Genomic DNA, 18252 nt, shown 5'->3' on the forward strand with positions numbered 1-18252 from the left:
TTGATCAAAGAAGCAGCAGCAGAAGTATAAGATTAAAGAAGAGTGTTATATCCATGGTTATATCCATGTGCTTCACCCCCCACCCCCCACAATTGCTTAATTTCGTTCTGATAGAGATCCCAGCTTTCTAATTCGTCTTTTCTTCCTAAGTATCCAAGGAATTCAAAATCTAGGAAATCAGTCAACATTTGAAGAGACAGTTTTGAGTATGCCATCTATGCTATCTGAAAACCTGTGAAAACCGGTGCCCCCATATGTTTCCCTTATGCGAAAAAAACTGGTGGCTAAAAAGCATATTCCATATTGATATCCATTGCTCGAAAATATTGAGGCTCCGATACAACATGAAACAAAGTGAAACATGGATGCAAATGAGAATCTGAGTCCTAGGATTCTTGTATTAGACTTTCTTTCTTGGAAAATTCATGAAAATTAGAATCGAAGTTGCAAGAAGAGGATCAAAGACCATCTCAACGGAGTAAAACTTTGACAGTTCAGATAAAGGGATGGCAAATTAATCACAATTTACTGACCTCATAAATGTTCATTACCAGTGCATCTTTTAGCAATATTCATGTACCATTGACACACAGGGCTGTAATGGGGTAAAACACCCCTGAAACCGGTCAAAATTTTGGCTAGATCTGCGCCTGATCATTAAAGGTGTAATTTGTAACTTTCTCAAAATTTCAAGGCAAATGTTTTCACAAGATAATGTAAATGTGCAGCAGCATTTTATAACATTCTTAAGACAGTATCTTAAACTATATTACATTCAAACCTCAAAGCAATGCTACGCTTCAATAATCCTATCGCTCTTACAATTGCGTAGAAATAATACAGGAGTAAAAAACCTTACCTCTTCAGTTTGATCAAAATGTTTGAATGTTTGCAATAAATAGCGTATGATCAAACTCAAAACATTTTCAGCTAGAGCTTTGTTTTCAGAGGGCGAAAGAATCATAGAAAAGCAGCAACTAAAAAAAGAAACAAAAGAATTATGTATAGTTATTAGAAATACAGCTCTGATAAGATATAAAAATCTTAAACACAATTCTAGCTTTAGAAAATTCCGGCTTTTGAAAATTTGGGCTTTGAAAATTGGGGCAACTTTCAAATTCATTATATTTCAGCAAGGAATATCCAGACATAAACTTCTGTAAGTTTAATAGGCTGTCTCATGAAAAATAACATAATTCTCCATGTATAAGATGCATTCTTGTAAAAGATACATTCTGATATCTATGTCAGAATTATAAGAAACAACTTGTTACCATGTCTTATTGTATATAAGTCGTATAATGCAATGTCATACCATGCATAAGACTTTTCTCTATACTTGGAAAGCAAAATACTTCAGTGAAAAAATAAAAATAAACTCAAGAATAATGAAGAAACTAGCCCTGAGGAGGGAAATTCTTTCAATCCCAATTCCTGTAGCATTGCATTTCAAATGATAAAAAAGAAATTACAGTATTTGCTTATTTAAATGCTGGCATTAAACATGGAAAGATATTAAACAATATTCAACATTGAAGTTAGTACCTATCGCTTGCTTTCCAGACAACATGCTTTTCTGCAGGCAAGAATTTTCCAGCTGGCAATCTAAAAAATAAATTAAAAGTCCATATAGGTTGTGTAATATTGAAACCTCACCTTAGAAGTAAACTCCATTAAAAAGAATAGAAATTGGAAAACAGATGACTTTGGTTCTATTATTTCAATGGGCAAAAAGGTTTGATATAAAGTGAGAATTGAGAAGTATCTCTTTGACACATTTTCAAATATTTCCTCGATCACATTCCCCCATTTAACTGTTTCTATCAATTTTTTCAGAATATTTTAAGATTTAAGAAAATTAAAATTAATTTCTTTGATAAAGATGTTAATGTATAAAAATATATTTTCACAAAAAATATAGAAAGTGTATCACACAAAAGGAAAGTTAAGGTATAAAACTGAAAAACATTTTGTAAATAAAGGTTTTACCTAAATACTCCAGATTCTTCGGCCTGTGTTAGTCTGTATTCAAGGGAAGTAAAACTTTAGACAAGCTAAAAGAGACTGTTTGTTCTACAACAACTAAGGAACTGTAATACTGCTATTTTGCTATTCTGATATCAAATGAACTACAATGAATTAACTTTGGGCTTCAGATTGCCTTTACCAATTTTATTCTATTATTTTCTTTAATAAATTCTTATTTCAACACGATATCCCATCAGAAACGTTAAGTACAAGTTATGATAAGTTAAAAAAACTAAAAATGGAAGGCAAAAATTTAAAAAACTTTTTAATAATTTAAGTGAATTTAATTAAACAACAATCTTCCTGGGAGTCGTGTTTCAATTTGGGTTTGCCGAGCTCTTCAAATGAGCTTGGGAACCAATGCATGTTAGGGTTTTGGTAGCAAGCTGAATGTCAACCTTTGGCTGCTAAGTGGCCTGTCATATTGATATTATACACGAATATACTAGATATCATCTTCTGACATATGTACATAAAATATTTGTGCTCAACTTAAATTCTGTGATTTTCCCTTTTCCATCTATTTTTCATTTCCACAGCCACATTCCTTTCTCATATCGCATACTTCCTTAGAAGCCACATATGAACTTCACATAAAAATAAATTATGCAAACAGTTGATGACTGGTATAGGTTATGTCCAACTAGGAAGGGGGAGGACGCCTGCAACTTCTCTGGCTCCTGTGGCTGTAAGCTTATGGAAAGCTCATCCTTCTTTGTCGACAACAAACCCTAAAACTTCAGTGCTAGAAAAATTCAGCCATATCACCACCTGAATTATCAAAAAGCCACAACTGACCTTTCAGCATGTGATGGATCACTTTCAACAGCCTCCAAATGACATGCTTTCTTAAACCTGTACTCTGAATTGATTCTTTCAGCAATTCTCATAAGCTGTCTCTTTCTCACTTGCCTTTGATCCGAGGGTGGCACATCAAGATTCTGAAAATAAAAAAACATCAATTTCTCCAACTTGCAGAGTATGGCTGATTTTGATTAGATGTTGGCTGCACCAAGAGCCCCACATGTACTTCAAGTGCAGGTGCAGCACTATCAATATTTGCATGAAAGTATGGCAAGTGCACACCATGGATATTGTTTTCTTAAATGTTCCTGCACACTTGGTAAAGGATGTGGGTTTGTGAGATCAGGGCTGGACAAGAGTGTGTCTTGTTGCTTTGGGCAAATGAGAATTAGGTTTCCTCAAGATTGACATAACCTTGTGCATTGGTTTGATAACAAAATAACTGTCAACCGTCATGTACATTATTATCTTTGCTCTTTTGCCCTTTTTGATTGATATCCTTTGGTCTGCTCTAGCATAGTTTGCACACTAATATGTGACTGAAGTCCACATTTACATCAGAGTGCACACATGAGATTTTGCACTTTCACACCTGACATCTTGTTGGAAACTGACGTATTCTGCAGTCTGGTATAAAACTGAATACCCTCAAACAGTGATGATTCCTCCAGAATTTTTCAAGGCACCTTGCTTCCCCCCCCCCCCCCCAAATTTTATGCAAAAGTTACTACGATTAATTTGATATTTTCTTACATAACTGTTCAACCATTTTTGCCATTATGGCTTAGCTCCCTTCTATTTTTCTCAATACGATCTTTATTGCATTTTTATCTGACAAAATAGGGGCCCTGATCAGCATTTTGGTTTGTAATCGTGGTGAAAACCAAATTTCATTCTTGACTACCACTTTTTTCTTTAATATGATTCTATCTCTGTTATATATTATCACAAGATAGCACTTCTTGAGGTGAGGTGCACAGAGTAAGCCCAAACTAAACTTTTCTGCATTCCATTAAAACCCTTTTGTCACGTAGGGAAAAGGCTCTTTTATTTAAGTGAAACCTGGCCACGGCTCGGCTAGCACTAGCTCCCTCAGATTTTTAAGGCTAGATTCGTCACTGCCCACAAATACACTCTGGCAGAGAAATATACATACCAGTCCCGTACCAAACACTTCTGAATAGACTATTTTATTCGATTCCTCTTTTATACCAACGCTTTGGAGAAGAAATGCATAAACCATGGTCACAAAAACACAGTCAAATTCTGTGCCAAAAGGAGGCCTTCAAAGAAGCAACCGCCTCTTTTGGAATAGGAGGTCGCTGTTTGTTTTTTCTGAAGGGTGTTGTGACTGACCGTTTTTATTTTGATCTGAAGATTTTCATTGAAGTTCTTGGGTTTATAACACGTACAGAATATAGGGGAATATAACGGATAAGATAATAAAAGTGAATTTGTTTAATTCATTTTAGTTCTTGCTCTACGTACTTGTAGGAATTGCAGCAAGAAAATACCCTTATTACGCTTTTTACCCTATATGTACGTACATAATGTCACTTTTTTAGCAGTCAGTGCTCAGTGTAGTGGCTTTCAACTTAAAAACGCAATAAATTCTGGTTTATCAAAAATCGTAATCTTTTTGAAAAGGATGTCCTTTTGAATCCCAAAATGTTTTTTGCGACTTGAGTGGGAGTTGTAGCCATAGCAACAAGAATTGAAAATCAGAAAATGGCGGACGGCGAACCTTAGGGTTTTAGTAACATTTTTCGTAAAATATCTTGGTGGAATTAAACTATTTGACAGCAATCATTCACGTAAAAAGATAAGTGGTTTAAGCGAACTGTAAGTTCGATTGTATTATGGTAAACTTGGCTTTGTAAAGTTTTTGTGGAGATAAACTCTCATTAGGCCAACACACAGAGCTTGAAAAATGGAGGAGGCTGCAGAACGAATAAAGACAAAAAAGGGGAAAAAAGCAAAGGGAAAAAAGTCGCAAGGAAAAAAGACGAAAAATACTGAAGACGCTGATCAAATAAGGTTACAGGAAACAAAATCATCGTCAAGTCTTGAAGGAAGTCCCAGTTTAGAACAACTATCGGAAACTTCGTTTCCACCAACAGAGAAACAAGTTGACATTGGAGCGGAGGTTCCTCGAAGGTCAGTTGCAAGATCAGATTCTGAACTTACAAGCATAGTTGTTGTCAAAGCCGAAGATGAATCTGTAACCATAGAACAAAGTGATGGCGAAATAGAAATTGTTTCTGAAGCAGAAAAAGCAGAAGCAGAAAGCCCTATTCAGGCTGAAGAAGCTTTCTCGCCACGACGAAAAGCGACTTTGTCAAGGCTCGACTCAGGGGCTAGCCTTGCAGGCGAGGGAAAGAATAGCACTGAAGAGCCTGAGCAAATAAATGAAAATGTAAGTGTATTATTGTTTAGAGGTGCAAGTATGGGCTGATTGAGAATTAGCCAAACAAATTAATTTCTATGAACAAATATGTGTTTTTTTCTTTCTGGCAACACAAAAATCATTTTCATACCAAGTATGCATGCAAAAAATCATCTAAACATGCTTGCCAACCTGAAATAGCACAGAGCTCCGACTGGGACATTGCAGGAAGTCTCTTTTTTACATAACTTACCAATTTTCTGAAAATCAATTAAAATAAAAAAATGATGTCATTAAGGACATGCACACTTTTTTCAAAATACTGAAAGACTTATAAAACGGTAATGTGTATCTTTTGTTAGTTTTACTTGCACTTTCTCAGTTAGGGTTTGTAAGTTGTCAGAAGATTTTTCTTGTCTACATCATTCTTCACAATCACCTGCTATAATGATTAGTTTCTTTGAACTTTCTTAGCTTTCTATGAATGGCAAACAAAGACCGAGATGCAACTTTTTGTTTGGGGGGAGGGGCAGACCTGATAGATTAGTGAAAAACATCCATATTTTACACATTGAAAGTATTTTACTTATAATACCTAATTTTTGGGGTTCCAAGGCAATCTCTGAATGGTCAATGCTAAGGGGGCACATGCCCTCCTGCCATCCCCAGCCATGATGCCCCTGCGTTTAGCCTGCACAGAGTGGCCAGCCCACAGACTACCTGTGTTCAGATCTTCTCTGCATGAAAGATCTGTTGTGATACTGTTGTACTTGCAGAGCTAGCATGACATAGAAATCAGTATGTAAATAATGACCAAGACTGCAACAGCATGATCTTTTGCCCATAATTCTTGCATTTCTATGTAAGCCATTGGTACCAAATAATTCGAAGATAGCACCTGAAAGCAGAAAACATAATGTGCTAAAGTAATTTTTGTCTTATACACCATATCATAAACATAGGATGATGCCTAAAGGTACAACTCAAACATGCCATTCCTTCTCTCATACTTTTTTGATCTGCATTTGCATATAAATTTCTGCTTACCTTTGGTCATTATCCCACATTTAGAATCTGAGGAGTGAGACAAAAAGTGGGTACTTTAACATTTAAAATTTAACTTCAATTAAGATTTTATCATCCCTTCTACAAGTCAATTGAATCAGAAATTTACCTTCTTCTTTTCCAATTTGCAGGTGATGGATGTTTCAATTTCCATAGAGGAAGAACAAGAAGAAGATAAACAAGTTGAGGTGGAAGAAAATACCATAGTAGAAGATGACCCAGGAAAAGTGGTTGAGGTTGAGGTTGAAAATACTCAAGAAAATGATGAGCTCCAACTCAAAGCTGTTTCATTTTCAGATGAGACTGTTGGTGAATATGATGCCCCAATGAGAAACCCAGTTCCAGATGGTTCTGAAGTAATGGAAGATGAAGCCCTTAACATGCAGGCACCTGAAAAGTTGAAGGAAGAAGATGAAGATCATAAAATAGATGAGGAAAAAGAAGTGGCAAAAGAGGATGTTTTTGAAGGTAGTGACACATTACCTTGGGAGATGTATAGGTATGTTGAAAAGAAAGAAAGAGAAGACGAAGATACTGATTTTGAGGAGTATGATGGCCAAAAAACTGGAAATGGTAAGTTTATATATTTTCTTTAGTTTCATCATTTACTTTTTTTCTATCATCTCTGTCTCTTGCCTCAAATCTTACATTACCATCTCGGATCTCCTATTATAACTGTAGGACCATGCAATTTGATACTGTGATTTTTGCTACAGTGTAAATGTTAGGTATATATGTATTTTGTTGTTGTAGAGCATGTCTGTTGTTTATTAGTAACATATTGCATTAATTAGCATGTGGTAGTTAAGATTTTGAAATTGAAAGAGCCCACAATTTTTTTAAGAACAAATAGAAATGACTTGGCAAAAATAACATAAAGAGATAATACACAAACATGTAAAAACCAACACGGTCATGGGAAATAGGGTTTGGGGGCAGTATGTGTGCATTTTCAGCATTCTCAGTTGTCAAACTCGGGTTTTTAACCTTTTGCTTTTGGGACCCTCAGAAATTAGCAGAGGGACCCAGGCCCTTTGTTGGTTGGTTATAAATCCACTATGTCTGGAGCCTTATGTCAGGAGAAAAATATGCCTTTAGCCAAACAATGACTGCTTGATCTTGTAAACTTTTGGAAAAATTTTCAACATAATTTTCAAAGTCCTCTATTAGAAGAGAGTCTTTTATTGTAATGAATTGCCATAAAATACAGCAATCACTTACAAAAAAAATGGAAAAAGACTAATCCTTGAATTTAGAATACTTTATAATTTTGAAAAAACCTTTATTGAAATAATTTCAATTTGAACCATATTCTGTCATTAATCATTATTTTTTTATTTGCTTTGTCAAGTTACTCTGTAATTCTCAATTTAATTTATTATGATCTATTTTTCTCCAAGATTACAAAGAGGCAGAAGATTTGCAGAGCCTGGATGGCTTTGCAGACGACTTGGAGAATGAGAAGTCTAATCTGGGAACTAAGAAGCCCCCACCCTCACTCTATGATAACTTGCAACAAAAAGAAATGCACAAGTATGTTGATGAACTTAGACAAGGCATGGCTGATGAAGAGATAGCATCTTACCTCGCTGAGTTTGAAAGAAAGATTGAAGAGGAAATAATTGAAATTGGTGATATTTCCCTTGAGGATGTACAGGTAAGCCAATTATAGCTCAGAATTGATTGTACAGGAAGAAGTATATGAATCTAGGCAGTTAAAGAAGTCAGATTTTCTTATTTGCATGAAAGACATCTTTATTGTCTTTCTTAATCAATCTTTTGATCAGTTTGCATCCCCAAAAGATTTTATGACAGGTTGGTTAAGTTGCTTACTTAATCATGGTCCAGATTGTTTTTAATTTTTGTAAATTTTTTTCTGTTTTTTGGGAAAATGCTTGCCTTGTTTTTTCCAAAAGTAGGCAGTTCATCTTGTGCTGCCTTCTCAAGGCAGGATAGTATGCTCCTATGGTAAGTTGACTTTACCCTTGCTGTTTTCATTATCAACGGTGATAGCGCATTTCTTTCATTTTTAGGAAGAGGAAAGAAGATTGAGAGAAGAGCATATAGCTTTTCGACAAAGAGAGGCAAGAGTCGAGAGAGACAGACAGAATGAAATCATGATGGCCATGGAAAAAGCCAAGAAACATGTCATGAACCTGTTCAGGCAGAAGTGCAAGCTCATTCTCATGAGACAGGTTTGTCTGTAATTTTGTATATATCCTCAACCCATGTTTTTCATATTTTTATATATTTAGTCAATCATAGCTGTGAGTTGGTGTGACATAGAAACAGATGCCTGTATGGATGCAAATAAACGATAGGATTTTGGAATCAGTCAAGGCTTTTTACATGGGCTGTATGAGGCAGGGGGCTGGGGGCTTCAGCTCTCCCTCTTTTTTGCAAAAGAGTGTTTTTATAAGAATGAAAAGATTAGATGAAATGGAAATAGAAGAAAAGACTAGTGCGATAAATCCTGTTACAGTATTGCTTTCTTTCAAAGGAACAAGCCAGGGTCTATAGTGTCCCATAAATTAACGGATTCCATTATAAGACTGGAATTAATCAAACATAAGAAACCATTTCTTAAAAATAGGAAGATGTTTGCAAAAAAGGACCGCAAGGATTATTCTGAAATGTATTTTAAGCTAGCCTAAAGGGTGTGGTTGCAAAAATTGTTCACTAGATCAGATTTTCTTGGAAATCGTAGTTTGATTAATTACTTTCCTGATATTCATATGAATTTTTACCTGTATTCAGCTGCTCATCGATTTTTTCTTTGTCTCTGCTAGGAACATCTGATGCAGCGAGACAGGTTGCTGCAAGATCGTATTCACAGGTCTTTCAGAAGATCAGAGAACCATCTTTTAAAAGCCCTCGCAAAGAAGATGGGAGAGGTTAAGGTGAGCTGAACTCCTTTTACATAAAAATTTATTGCCAATGCTCTCCTGCTTTTGCTTTAGAAAGTTAAACCGGTGCTCATAATATGTAATTTGCTATAACCTTCCAACGACACGTTTTTGGCACAGAGTAGCTAAGCTTATTGAGCAGTGTCCTGATCTTTTCTTTACATGATTACTACGCCTGGAATTACAGATAGCTGATGACTCTCCTTGCTCTAAGTGACAATTTGATCATGTCAGGAACTTAAATCCCAGACCCATGGATCTTAGTCCGTGACCATAACTACTGAGCCAGTTTTAATTATCTACTGAGCCATTTGAGATAATGTTGTTTGTTTATGTCAATTTTGTCACTATATGTCTGAACTTCCCATCCTGTTTGTTTGCAGACAATGTATGGTGACCTGGTCTTCTCTGATGGCCAGTATGAGGGGAGTAAATGCAGAAGGTGGAAAGTTGATTGGATTCGGACACCGCAGCCAATTCAGATCAAGCTGAGGTGCCTCCGTGGTGTCAAGAATAAGCTTCCAGGTACATTTTGGTATAATCAAATACAGCCATTTTCCTATTGTCTTCTGCCTTGCTGTTTCAGTGACCTCATATTCTGTTTCTCAATAGAGTAGATGTTGTCTATGTTTGGCTGCCACCCTTTTCAATACTTTGAGAGATCCATGTAATTAATTCTGCAACTCTTTAGTTTCTTATCTCTTGTTAGCTTCCAATCAATCTCACTTGCGAAATTACAAACTTCCTTTTTTTCATCTTTCAGCTAGCAGATACGTCCTTATGGCTTCCTTGTATAGCCGTTTGGGTGGTCACGTGATGAAATGGGCAAATCTAAAGGGACAGCAATGGGGTGGCGCAACACTGCCTATGAATCATGATGGTGAATTTTTCAATATAGAATTGAAGGTTGGTTTCACCGTTGCAAGTCATTCTGTTGAGGATCAACCTATGAAAATCAAAGCTCTTTGAATAATTGTTTTGCTTATATCTTGTTCGTATAGAAGCCTACTTTTTTCCATACCTGTGGTATGTATGTATCTTCTGATGGCATATATGTATGTATGTATGTATGCCGTCATCCCAAAACTGTATCCTTATTTTTCTGCATCTATAGATGGATCAAAGTGTATTTGCCGTTTGCCCTTCGAGACCTGATATGAAAGCAGGGATGATCCTCGTTTTCGAGTTGATGATACTACGAGGCTCAGTTACACCCACTGATAAAGTTGTTGGCTGGGGCTGCTTTCCCATTTGCGATGGGAACTTTAACGTCGCTGAAGGAAAGTAAGTCAGAATGATATTTTCAAGTTCAATTTATTTACCTGTCATAATTCACTTGCAAGAAGCTGGTGTATGAAACCAAAACACTACAGTAAAGCGACTGTTGATATTATACCCGTAAATTTAAATTTATTGTTGATTTTTGATATGTTTTAGAAGATATTGCTAGCTTCAGAACGGTCTCAATCTTTTATAAAAGGTCCATGTCGCTTGATACATTCTGTATCAATATTCATGATATGCAACTTAGTTATCTTTCCTTTTAACTGTTAATGATTCCACGAGCAACAGCTGCTCTAAACAGGCAGACATTTTTTACAGACACAAATCACCATTGTTACGTGGGAGCATGGATCCTGCCATCGACAAGTTCGAAACAATCGAGAAATTGGTTGCTTCGGACATTGACCATTGGTTATGCAATTTGTATTTTGAGATTGTGAAATTGCCAAAGTAAGTAAAATATAAGCCAAGCAACTTTGTTACTTTCACGTAATCTATCACTTAGGTATCCATAAACTAACCACCTAGACTCCACATAAAATTCAGACCCATGCCCCCCTGCTCAATATATTTTTTGGTCTTACGTTGCTTTGATCGTTTCAGAATACGTAAATTCAATGTGCTAAGAATTCAGGCTGTTTGATACAATCCCATAACAGATAAAATTCCTCTGGACTCCTTTGTTAGAGAAGCATAAGTCGTATTCTGCCACGAACACGAACTTTTTCTGTCTACATAATGGCGGCTTTTCGTTTGTATGTAGATCGAATAAGTAGAAAGATCATTTAGTGGTGTGTTGTGAAATGTTTGCATTTTTCAAAGCCATTTTAAAGTTCTGTACAGCCAAAAAATTGTTCACATTATGATAAGAATTCCAGTTCTCCGGCACGGTACCTTAGTTGTTAACAATTTCCTCTGCTTTTCCCATCTCTCCCCCCCCCTTTTTTTGAGAGAAACGCTGGAGATATTTTTCCTCTTCTGTGCTCAAGTATGGCAAGTTGTTATTGCATTTTTACCTACAGGTACCTAGCTGGACAAAAGGAGTACGAAATCGAATTGCAGTTTTCAAGCCAGACGTCGAAACTTCTTAATAAAGAAATAGCACAGAATGAGAAGCCCGCACCTTCTATAAGTAAAGACGCCAGCTCTGAAGTCGAAAAAGCCATGCCACCGTCAATCGTGGCGAGCACGGTTTCTATACAGAGCTTCAGACCTCCTGCTTATTCTGATATATATACTGAGAATAACTTGGTTTCTAACGATGATGATGTCAAACCCGGCCCAAGCCACGCTCCTGCAGATAATCTAACTATTGATGTTCCAGCCGTTCCTCAACGAAAGGTACTTTTTTCTCGCTTCTCTTTTCCATTCCATTATAGAAGACACTTGAATACGTACTCTTATAAGCTCAGTTTTTAGATTTTCTTATATTGTCACTGACGCTCGCAGGGATTTGTACCAAAATTTCCATGTTTCCACGTAACAACTTCAATTTTAAGTGACTATTTCAACTTTTTGTAAAATCCTAAAGCTTGACAGAATGCTTCATTAATTCTTTAACCACCAAAAAGCTGATATCGTTTTTAAATTTTCATCTTCTTCTTGGGTCTATCAAATTTTCTTTTCCATCCCTTGGACGTTTATGCTTATAATTTATTTCCTATGGTAGTTCCGATAACTGAATTTTCAAATTAGATATACCTATAACTGATGCGCATTCACATTTATTTGCCTCGAATTTTGTTACAAGTCACTTTTTGTGATGTCCTGAATATGGTTGTCAGCAATTTATGATTATTTTTGTTGAAGTGTGTTTGGTATCAGGCTAACTTAATTACTTTCGCCCAACAGACTTCTGATCGCAGTGTTTCACCAGCACCCTCCATTTCAAAACTGAGGAAGATTTCACAACTTTCAACTGATTTGAGGCAACGCAAAGGGTCCAGGCAGCCAGCAAAAGTGCAGGTTCCAGATGCTGAAGGCGAAAGGCCTTTCACTGTGTATGGTTCTAGGAAAGTAGTCGAGGAGCAGGGTGTTTATTTGGGTGACGAGGAGTCTTCTAGTGACTCAGAGTATTCTGGAGATGAAGTTTATATCATTGGCAAGGGCGGTGGATTGAAACCAGTTGAAGGACAACCTGGGATCTATTACAAGGTAAAGAAAATATCTACAGTTTTGGGATTCTTTTCACATAATATCAGCTTGTATGGCAATGGTGATAAACGAAGGAGCGTCTTATCTGATGGATAAAAAGTTTTGAATCATTAGGCATTGTAATATTTAAGATCATTGATGAAATTTGTATCGAGAACTATCAAATAATGAGGCATGCAAAGATCTTATGGATAACATGGAGTGATGAAGAAAATTTGAAAAAGCATGCCTGTCATCAATGTGTAAAAACTATTCGCGTTCATCTTTCCATATTAGTTTTCATCATTCCATAACAACTTTCTTATTATTCTATATCAGGGGTCATGACATATAGTAAATTCATGCGTGTAAAGTCAGTTCATTTCGTTGCTTAAACTCTATCCATTTACATACTGTTCAGCTTAAAACCATCGGAATAAACTGACATGAACAATAACAATTTACTTTGAGAAAATATGCCTAGCTCCACAATAAGGATTCTACAAAATCTACAAAACCAAACCTACGAATTTGACGATAAAAACCAATGGCTCTATAATGGCTCAACGCATAACAGCCAGTCGAATGCAATCAATCAGCTAAAAATAGGAAACTCGTTAAGGTACCAGATCATGGACAGAATATCTCGGAAATTATTTCAGAAAAGGTACCCTTGCATTCAAACTACGATTCGAGAAACTGCAAGGGCATCCTAATTTCTAGAAGTAACCGTGAATATGTTTAAAAAAGGCGTTTATCATACAACTTTTGTCGCATGGAACAGCATCGTTATTATGGAACTGCATACTTTCTTGTAATTCAAAGCTGTTTCAAAATGCTCATCTGAAGGACTGTATTAACAATAAAACATGATCCCCTTGTAGAGTAGTGAATAGGTCCTAACGGCAATTACGTTGCTTTCACATCAAATATTTATATTGAATTTTATCACAGATCCTTTCTTTTTACGTTTTTCAAAGTTTCGTTGTATGAATACGGATATTAATACAAAGAGAAGTTTGACAGTTACCTGATGATCCCATGAAGCATGAAACTCGAACTCTAAGTTCTATACATTAAGACATGCAGATGAATCTCATTGTTTATGGTTACTGTAAAGGAAATCATAGTCGCTTTCCATTCTCTTACAAACATTGTACCGAATATCTGTTGTTTTCGTGAAGGTCTCGATTAGTTTTGGCAATGGTGGTGCGCCATGCTTTCCTTAGATGACACGGTTAAATTGTGATGCCTGTCATTTAACCTTTAGTATATCTTGTTCTCAGGTTCGTCAAAGTCATCAGGGTGAAGACGAGAAATCTAAATTCTACACGATGTTGCCAAAGACACCCCTGCTTGCACAGCAACGTAAGAAGAAAAAGCTAACACATCTGGAGGAGTTAGAGCAACACAACTACTCCATCAAGTAAGCTGCTACTCCCTAAGTTGTTCAAGTCAAATTGTTTGTTTAAAAGACAAAATGGGTGTCTCATACACGCCAGAGTATAAAACGTCAGAACATAGATTGAAAACTCCACGCTAGAGTTTATAGTTTATAGTCCATGTTTATAGTTTATGATTTATGTTTTTCCTAGCGTATTGTTTTCGATCTATGTTCTGACGGCCTATACAAACAGGGGAGTGTCAGACGAAAAGCTATTGTATGTTTTAAAATGTTTGCTTTTTTCAAAGCCATTTAAATAATCGTTGATAACAGATGATTCTCATTTTGTTATTTTCACGTTGAAGGGGAAAGTCGTTCCAAGGGTCAGTTGTACATTTGCTGAGTCGGATCATTTTTTTGCCTCCTTGAAGGTCCGACTTGACGAGATTCAACTATGTATTGTAAGTCTAACGCTGTCCGGAGCTACTCATTAATGGACTATTTCGTTAACTAAATGAGACTTCACTTGCTGTCTTTTTAGAATTCTTACTCAGATTTTCACTGTTGTGCTTTTTCAGGACAAAGTGGTCAGGTAAGGACAGCATGCTTCGCAAAAGTCAACGACGAATGCGCTATGTGTGGCGTATGATGCCAATTGAGCTTGATCTGTGGCAGTACAAGAGCAAAGAATTCTGGTCAATGCTTTTGATCTTAGTCCTCGCATGGTGGATCAGAATGTACTTGCATTACGTGGGACAATGGATCTTCTTGGTTGGTCAGCTCATTCCCATCAATAGGTATGCCTCTTTTTTGAATTATCTATATATCCATTAGATACCTGGTTTTCCTCGTTGATAACTTGACAATTCGTGTATTTACCGTTCCTCCTTTGCCATTCCCCAACACCAAGTCATTCCCCTTTGCATGTACTTATTGCTTCGCATATCTTCCAGATGTTCTTTCAGTATTGTAGCATAAATCTTCTTTCTCTCTACAGCGTTCAGTACTTGCCGTACACTGTGAGCATCCATTTCCAGAACACCATCCTAAGAACAAGAGAGGAAATCGGCGTCATTGCGATGGGTCCTTTCACCAACATCATGGTTCTTATCGTGATGATCCTCTTCTGCTATTTCTTCCAGCTTCTGTACGACCGATTTCCAAATCTACTTTCCCGCTTCATAATCGCTTACGGAATTCAAACTGCGCTTGATCCATTTTGGATTCTCGTCGTTGATACAGCCAAGGGAAGGTAATAGTTCTTATTTATCTTTAATCATCAGTATATGACAACAAATAATGTTATGATTAATCATTGACTGGCCGCAGTCCAAAAATGCCGGTTTTTTTCATTAGTGCTCTAAGTCTCCCTTGCTTTCGAGGTGGATCTCCCGATCATGTTGTCAATGACAGTTTTTACAACCTTGTTTCTTCATATCATTACATTTAGTTTGCAATTTCTGATAAAAAACCTTTTGGCAACGCAGAAATATAAGGTCAACGATCGTGTCTATATCTAAAGCAGAAGAGAATGCAAACAACCCATTCAATGCTGTTTGTCTTGTTTCAGGTACATAAATCTTGGCGGCGATAACCCTATTGGTGATGCTTACAAGCTGTTCTACCATTTTAGCCGTTACTTTGGCAACGGAGCAGTTACTTTGTTCATCAGCATTTCGATTACGCTGTTTCTGTACGCCGTTACCGTGTTTTGCGCATGCGCCATACTCTATTTGTACTTCATGCGCCTTCACAACAATGGCAGAATGATGGATATCTATTGGAGGCTACATGGAATCGAGACTAATTTCTTTGTACCCTACGACCTGGAAATGTCGAATGAGGAGCTTGCATTCATCTGCAGAAAAGCAGAAAAATGGAGAGGACAAGAAGGCGAGCAGCGGAAAGTCAGTGTCTACCATTACACCTGGGAGGAAGAAGAGGTGGGTTGCTTTTAGATGTTAACGATGCTGTGTTTCAATCGTCAAAGTTTTTTACGTACTTCTTAAGTCTTGAGAGAAATTTTGAGAGCTGCCAAAGACAAAACTGAAAACGATGAAACATTTATGTAGCCTGTTTGTTTTAATAGTTACTGTTGGCTGCTGGAATAGCATTTCATTTCTTTGTTGCATTATCACCTGTCAAGCAATAAAGCTTTTTTTAATTTATCTTCTTCCTCTTTGTTTGTCACTTTCATTGAATTCTGTCACATGAACAGGTCCCGGAAGAAGACTGGGAGAACACAAAGCCAAAGAAGAAGAAAATACCTCGGACGGAAACAATCACCCATATTTCAATCCACACTATACATCTGGATGGTTTAAGGGAACTTCACAGACATTTTCTGAAGCTAAACAACGGAGCAATAGTTGAGGTAAGCAGCATTTGTTATACTGCACGGAAAGCTGTTATATCAAGGTTTTAGTCTGATTATTTTATTCAGGGACCATCTTCAAGTGTCAGCAATATTTATGGAAGTTTTGCCCCTTCAGTCTTCAGTCTCAGAACATAGACCAATATTGATAAGTTTTTCCCCAATTTGACGAGACAGAATTTTGATGGATGTTCCAAATCTCCCTTTTAATATATTATACGACGGTTTAATACGCTAAGCGGTTTAGTTAATCAATACAGTAAGCTCTAAATCTTTTGTTAAAGAAACATGCCCCCCTGCCACTACGTAGAGTATCACAAATGCACTGTCCTTGGCTAACACCTGATCTGGAGAACCTAAAAAAACTAGAGATAAACCTATAGTATCAGCAGTCAAGTCAAAGTGTAAAGTTTTGATAGAATCACAGACATGTCCGTAACAAAGCTAACTTAGTTAATTAAACGCTAAACAAGTAAGTAATAGCCAAAAAATTAATCTTTTATAAGACATCTAGAATGATAAAATTAGGGCTTTCAAAGTTGACAATGAAACCATTACTTGCGGGTAAAAGGTCCCAAACATTACGAATAATTATTGCTATTGTAAGAAAATGTGTGCTTTTCTCCCAGGTCTTTGGAGAGGTCAGCATGCCTAATGAAGCTCAGAGAACTCAACTAACAGGCTTACCAAAAAGCAATCTGCACGGTGGCTCATTTGTGCACGGGCGGGTGAATCGGTCCTACAGTGCATCCTCCAGTGGTAGCATACCTGCTGCGGAGAAGGAGAGAAGACCATCACAATTTTTGGACCTACCATCGATGGTCAAGTGAAGATATGTGTTTATTAGCACATAGATATGTGTATATAGAGCTACTCATAGATATCTGTGTGTATTAGCTTCTCATGCAGGCAACCTCATGCCTTACATTGGAGTCTTAGATGGTGAGATCAATTGTCCACCTTAATTCCACATCACACCTTATTTTAATCAGCTGCTAATCCACATCTTGTTAAAGGCACAACATCTGTAGCAAGTACAATTTTCCTGGACTGTTAGTAGTCATTCGTGCCACTTTCTTATCAAACAGCCCCAGCTGTGTTCACTATGCAACTGCTAATTATTAACAATCATTGTTCAAAGAAATAGTGCCTTAGAATCATTAGTGAGTGGTATAACTGGAAAGAGCACTTGAAATTAAGGGAAGTTGCTTAGTTTTGCACTCGGAACTTTTTGTTCTCACCCGCGAAACAGGAGGCAAGGGAAACATTTTACAGCGATGCCTGAAATATAAGATTATAAAATCACCTTTCAATTGCCAGTCAAGTTACAGAGTTGCGTGTTCTCTTCTTTTTTTATTCATGCATTGTCCATTTGTAGTGGCATTCTCCACAGGGTTCGTTTACTTACCGTTGCATTAAACGATTTTAATGATTTTAAGTGTGATTTTAGCTAATGCAAATCAAGTTTGTAGTTTTGGAATGAAATAATTATGTGTGGTTTTAATTTATTTGATGTTTTGCTCAACCTCATTTAATGCTAACATTGACGTGTAGAGGCAGGACCTAGAAAAGCTGTAAAATGCTGTAGATAGTGTAAATAGCATGTTTTATCAAGATCACTCTTATGGAACATTTTAGACACAAATCTGTCTTTTTTCTGCATGGATTCTTCTAGTATACTGTAAAAGCAAGTTTGTATAGATGAGCTCAAAAAACTTTTAAGCCTGTAGAATGTAGCTTGAGATTTCGCTGTTTTGGCTTATTACTTGCCCAAAAATGGCATGCCCTCGGCAGCTTTTTCAGCATTCCATGAGCGATTGAGCATTCAACTAGAGACATTGCCTCGCAAGATATGAAAAATCTCTTGTCTATACTTGACTTTAGCAAA

General features: G+C 36.8%; 2 protein-coding genes across 2 annotated transcripts in view; one reads left to right on the forward strand and one right to left on the reverse strand.

The window, feature by feature from the left end:
• The window catches only part of LOC135689487 (AP-5 complex subunit sigma-1), an 8987-nt gene extending 4879 nt beyond the window's left edge, over positions 1 to 4108 (reverse strand). Inside the window, exons 1-5 of the mRNA XM_065206726.2 lie at positions 3989 to 4108; positions 2827 to 2969; positions 1990 to 2022; positions 1546 to 1605; positions 860 to 977 (exon numbers count right to left, since the gene is read on the reverse strand). Of these exons, the coding sequence (XP_065062798.2) occupies positions 860 to 977; positions 1546 to 1605; positions 1990 to 2022; positions 2827 to 2969; positions 3989 to 4075 (441 nt within the window). The 5' untranslated portion in view covers positions 4076 to 4108. The remainder of the gene's footprint in view (positions 1 to 859; positions 978 to 1545; positions 1606 to 1989; positions 2023 to 2826; positions 2970 to 3988) is intronic.
• Positions 4109 to 4523: 415 nt separating this feature from the next.
• On the forward strand, positions 4524 to 18009 carry LOC135689485 (uncharacterized). The gene is made up of 17 exons (XM_065206723.2): positions 4524 to 5248; positions 6415 to 6856; positions 7684 to 7940; positions 8317 to 8478; positions 9073 to 9183; positions 9573 to 9714; positions 9953 to 10095; positions 10304 to 10473; positions 10792 to 10923; positions 11496 to 11814; positions 12325 to 12627; positions 13893 to 14032; positions 14569 to 14787; positions 14988 to 15242; positions 15561 to 15933; positions 16209 to 16364; positions 16994 to 18009. Exons 1-17 carry the CDS (start codon positions 4763 to 4765, stop codon positions 17192 to 17194), a joined length of 4011 nt encoding a protein of 1336 aa, XP_065062795.2. The 5' UTR covers positions 4524 to 4762; the 3' UTR covers positions 17195 to 18009.
• Positions 18010 to 18252: the final 243 nt, after the last annotated feature.

The sequence above is a fragment of the Rhopilema esculentum genome, chromosome 5 (genome assembly GCF_057945365.1).
Source record: "Rhopilema esculentum isolate cy_ngs chromosome 5, ASM5794536v1, whole genome shotgun sequence".
In the NCBI taxonomy this organism is placed as follows: Eukaryota; Metazoa; Cnidaria; class Scyphozoa; order Rhizostomeae; family Rhizostomatidae; genus Rhopilema; species Rhopilema esculentum.

Excerpts from the sequence above, each read along its gene's own strand:
- LOC135689485 (XM_065206723.2), top strand. The coding sequence starts at position 4,763 with ATGGAGGAGGCTGCAGAACGAATAAAGACAAAAAAGGGGAAAAAAGCA. Across the intron at positions 11,815-12,324 it reads CAGCCGTTCCTCAACGAAAG|ACTTCTGATCGCAGTGTTTC; the intron begins GTACTTTTTTCT and ends TTCGCCCAACAG. Across the intron at positions 14,033-14,568 it reads CAACACAACTACTCCATCAA|GACAAAGTGGTCAGGTAAGG; the intron begins GTAAGCTGCTAC and ends GTGCTTTTTCAG.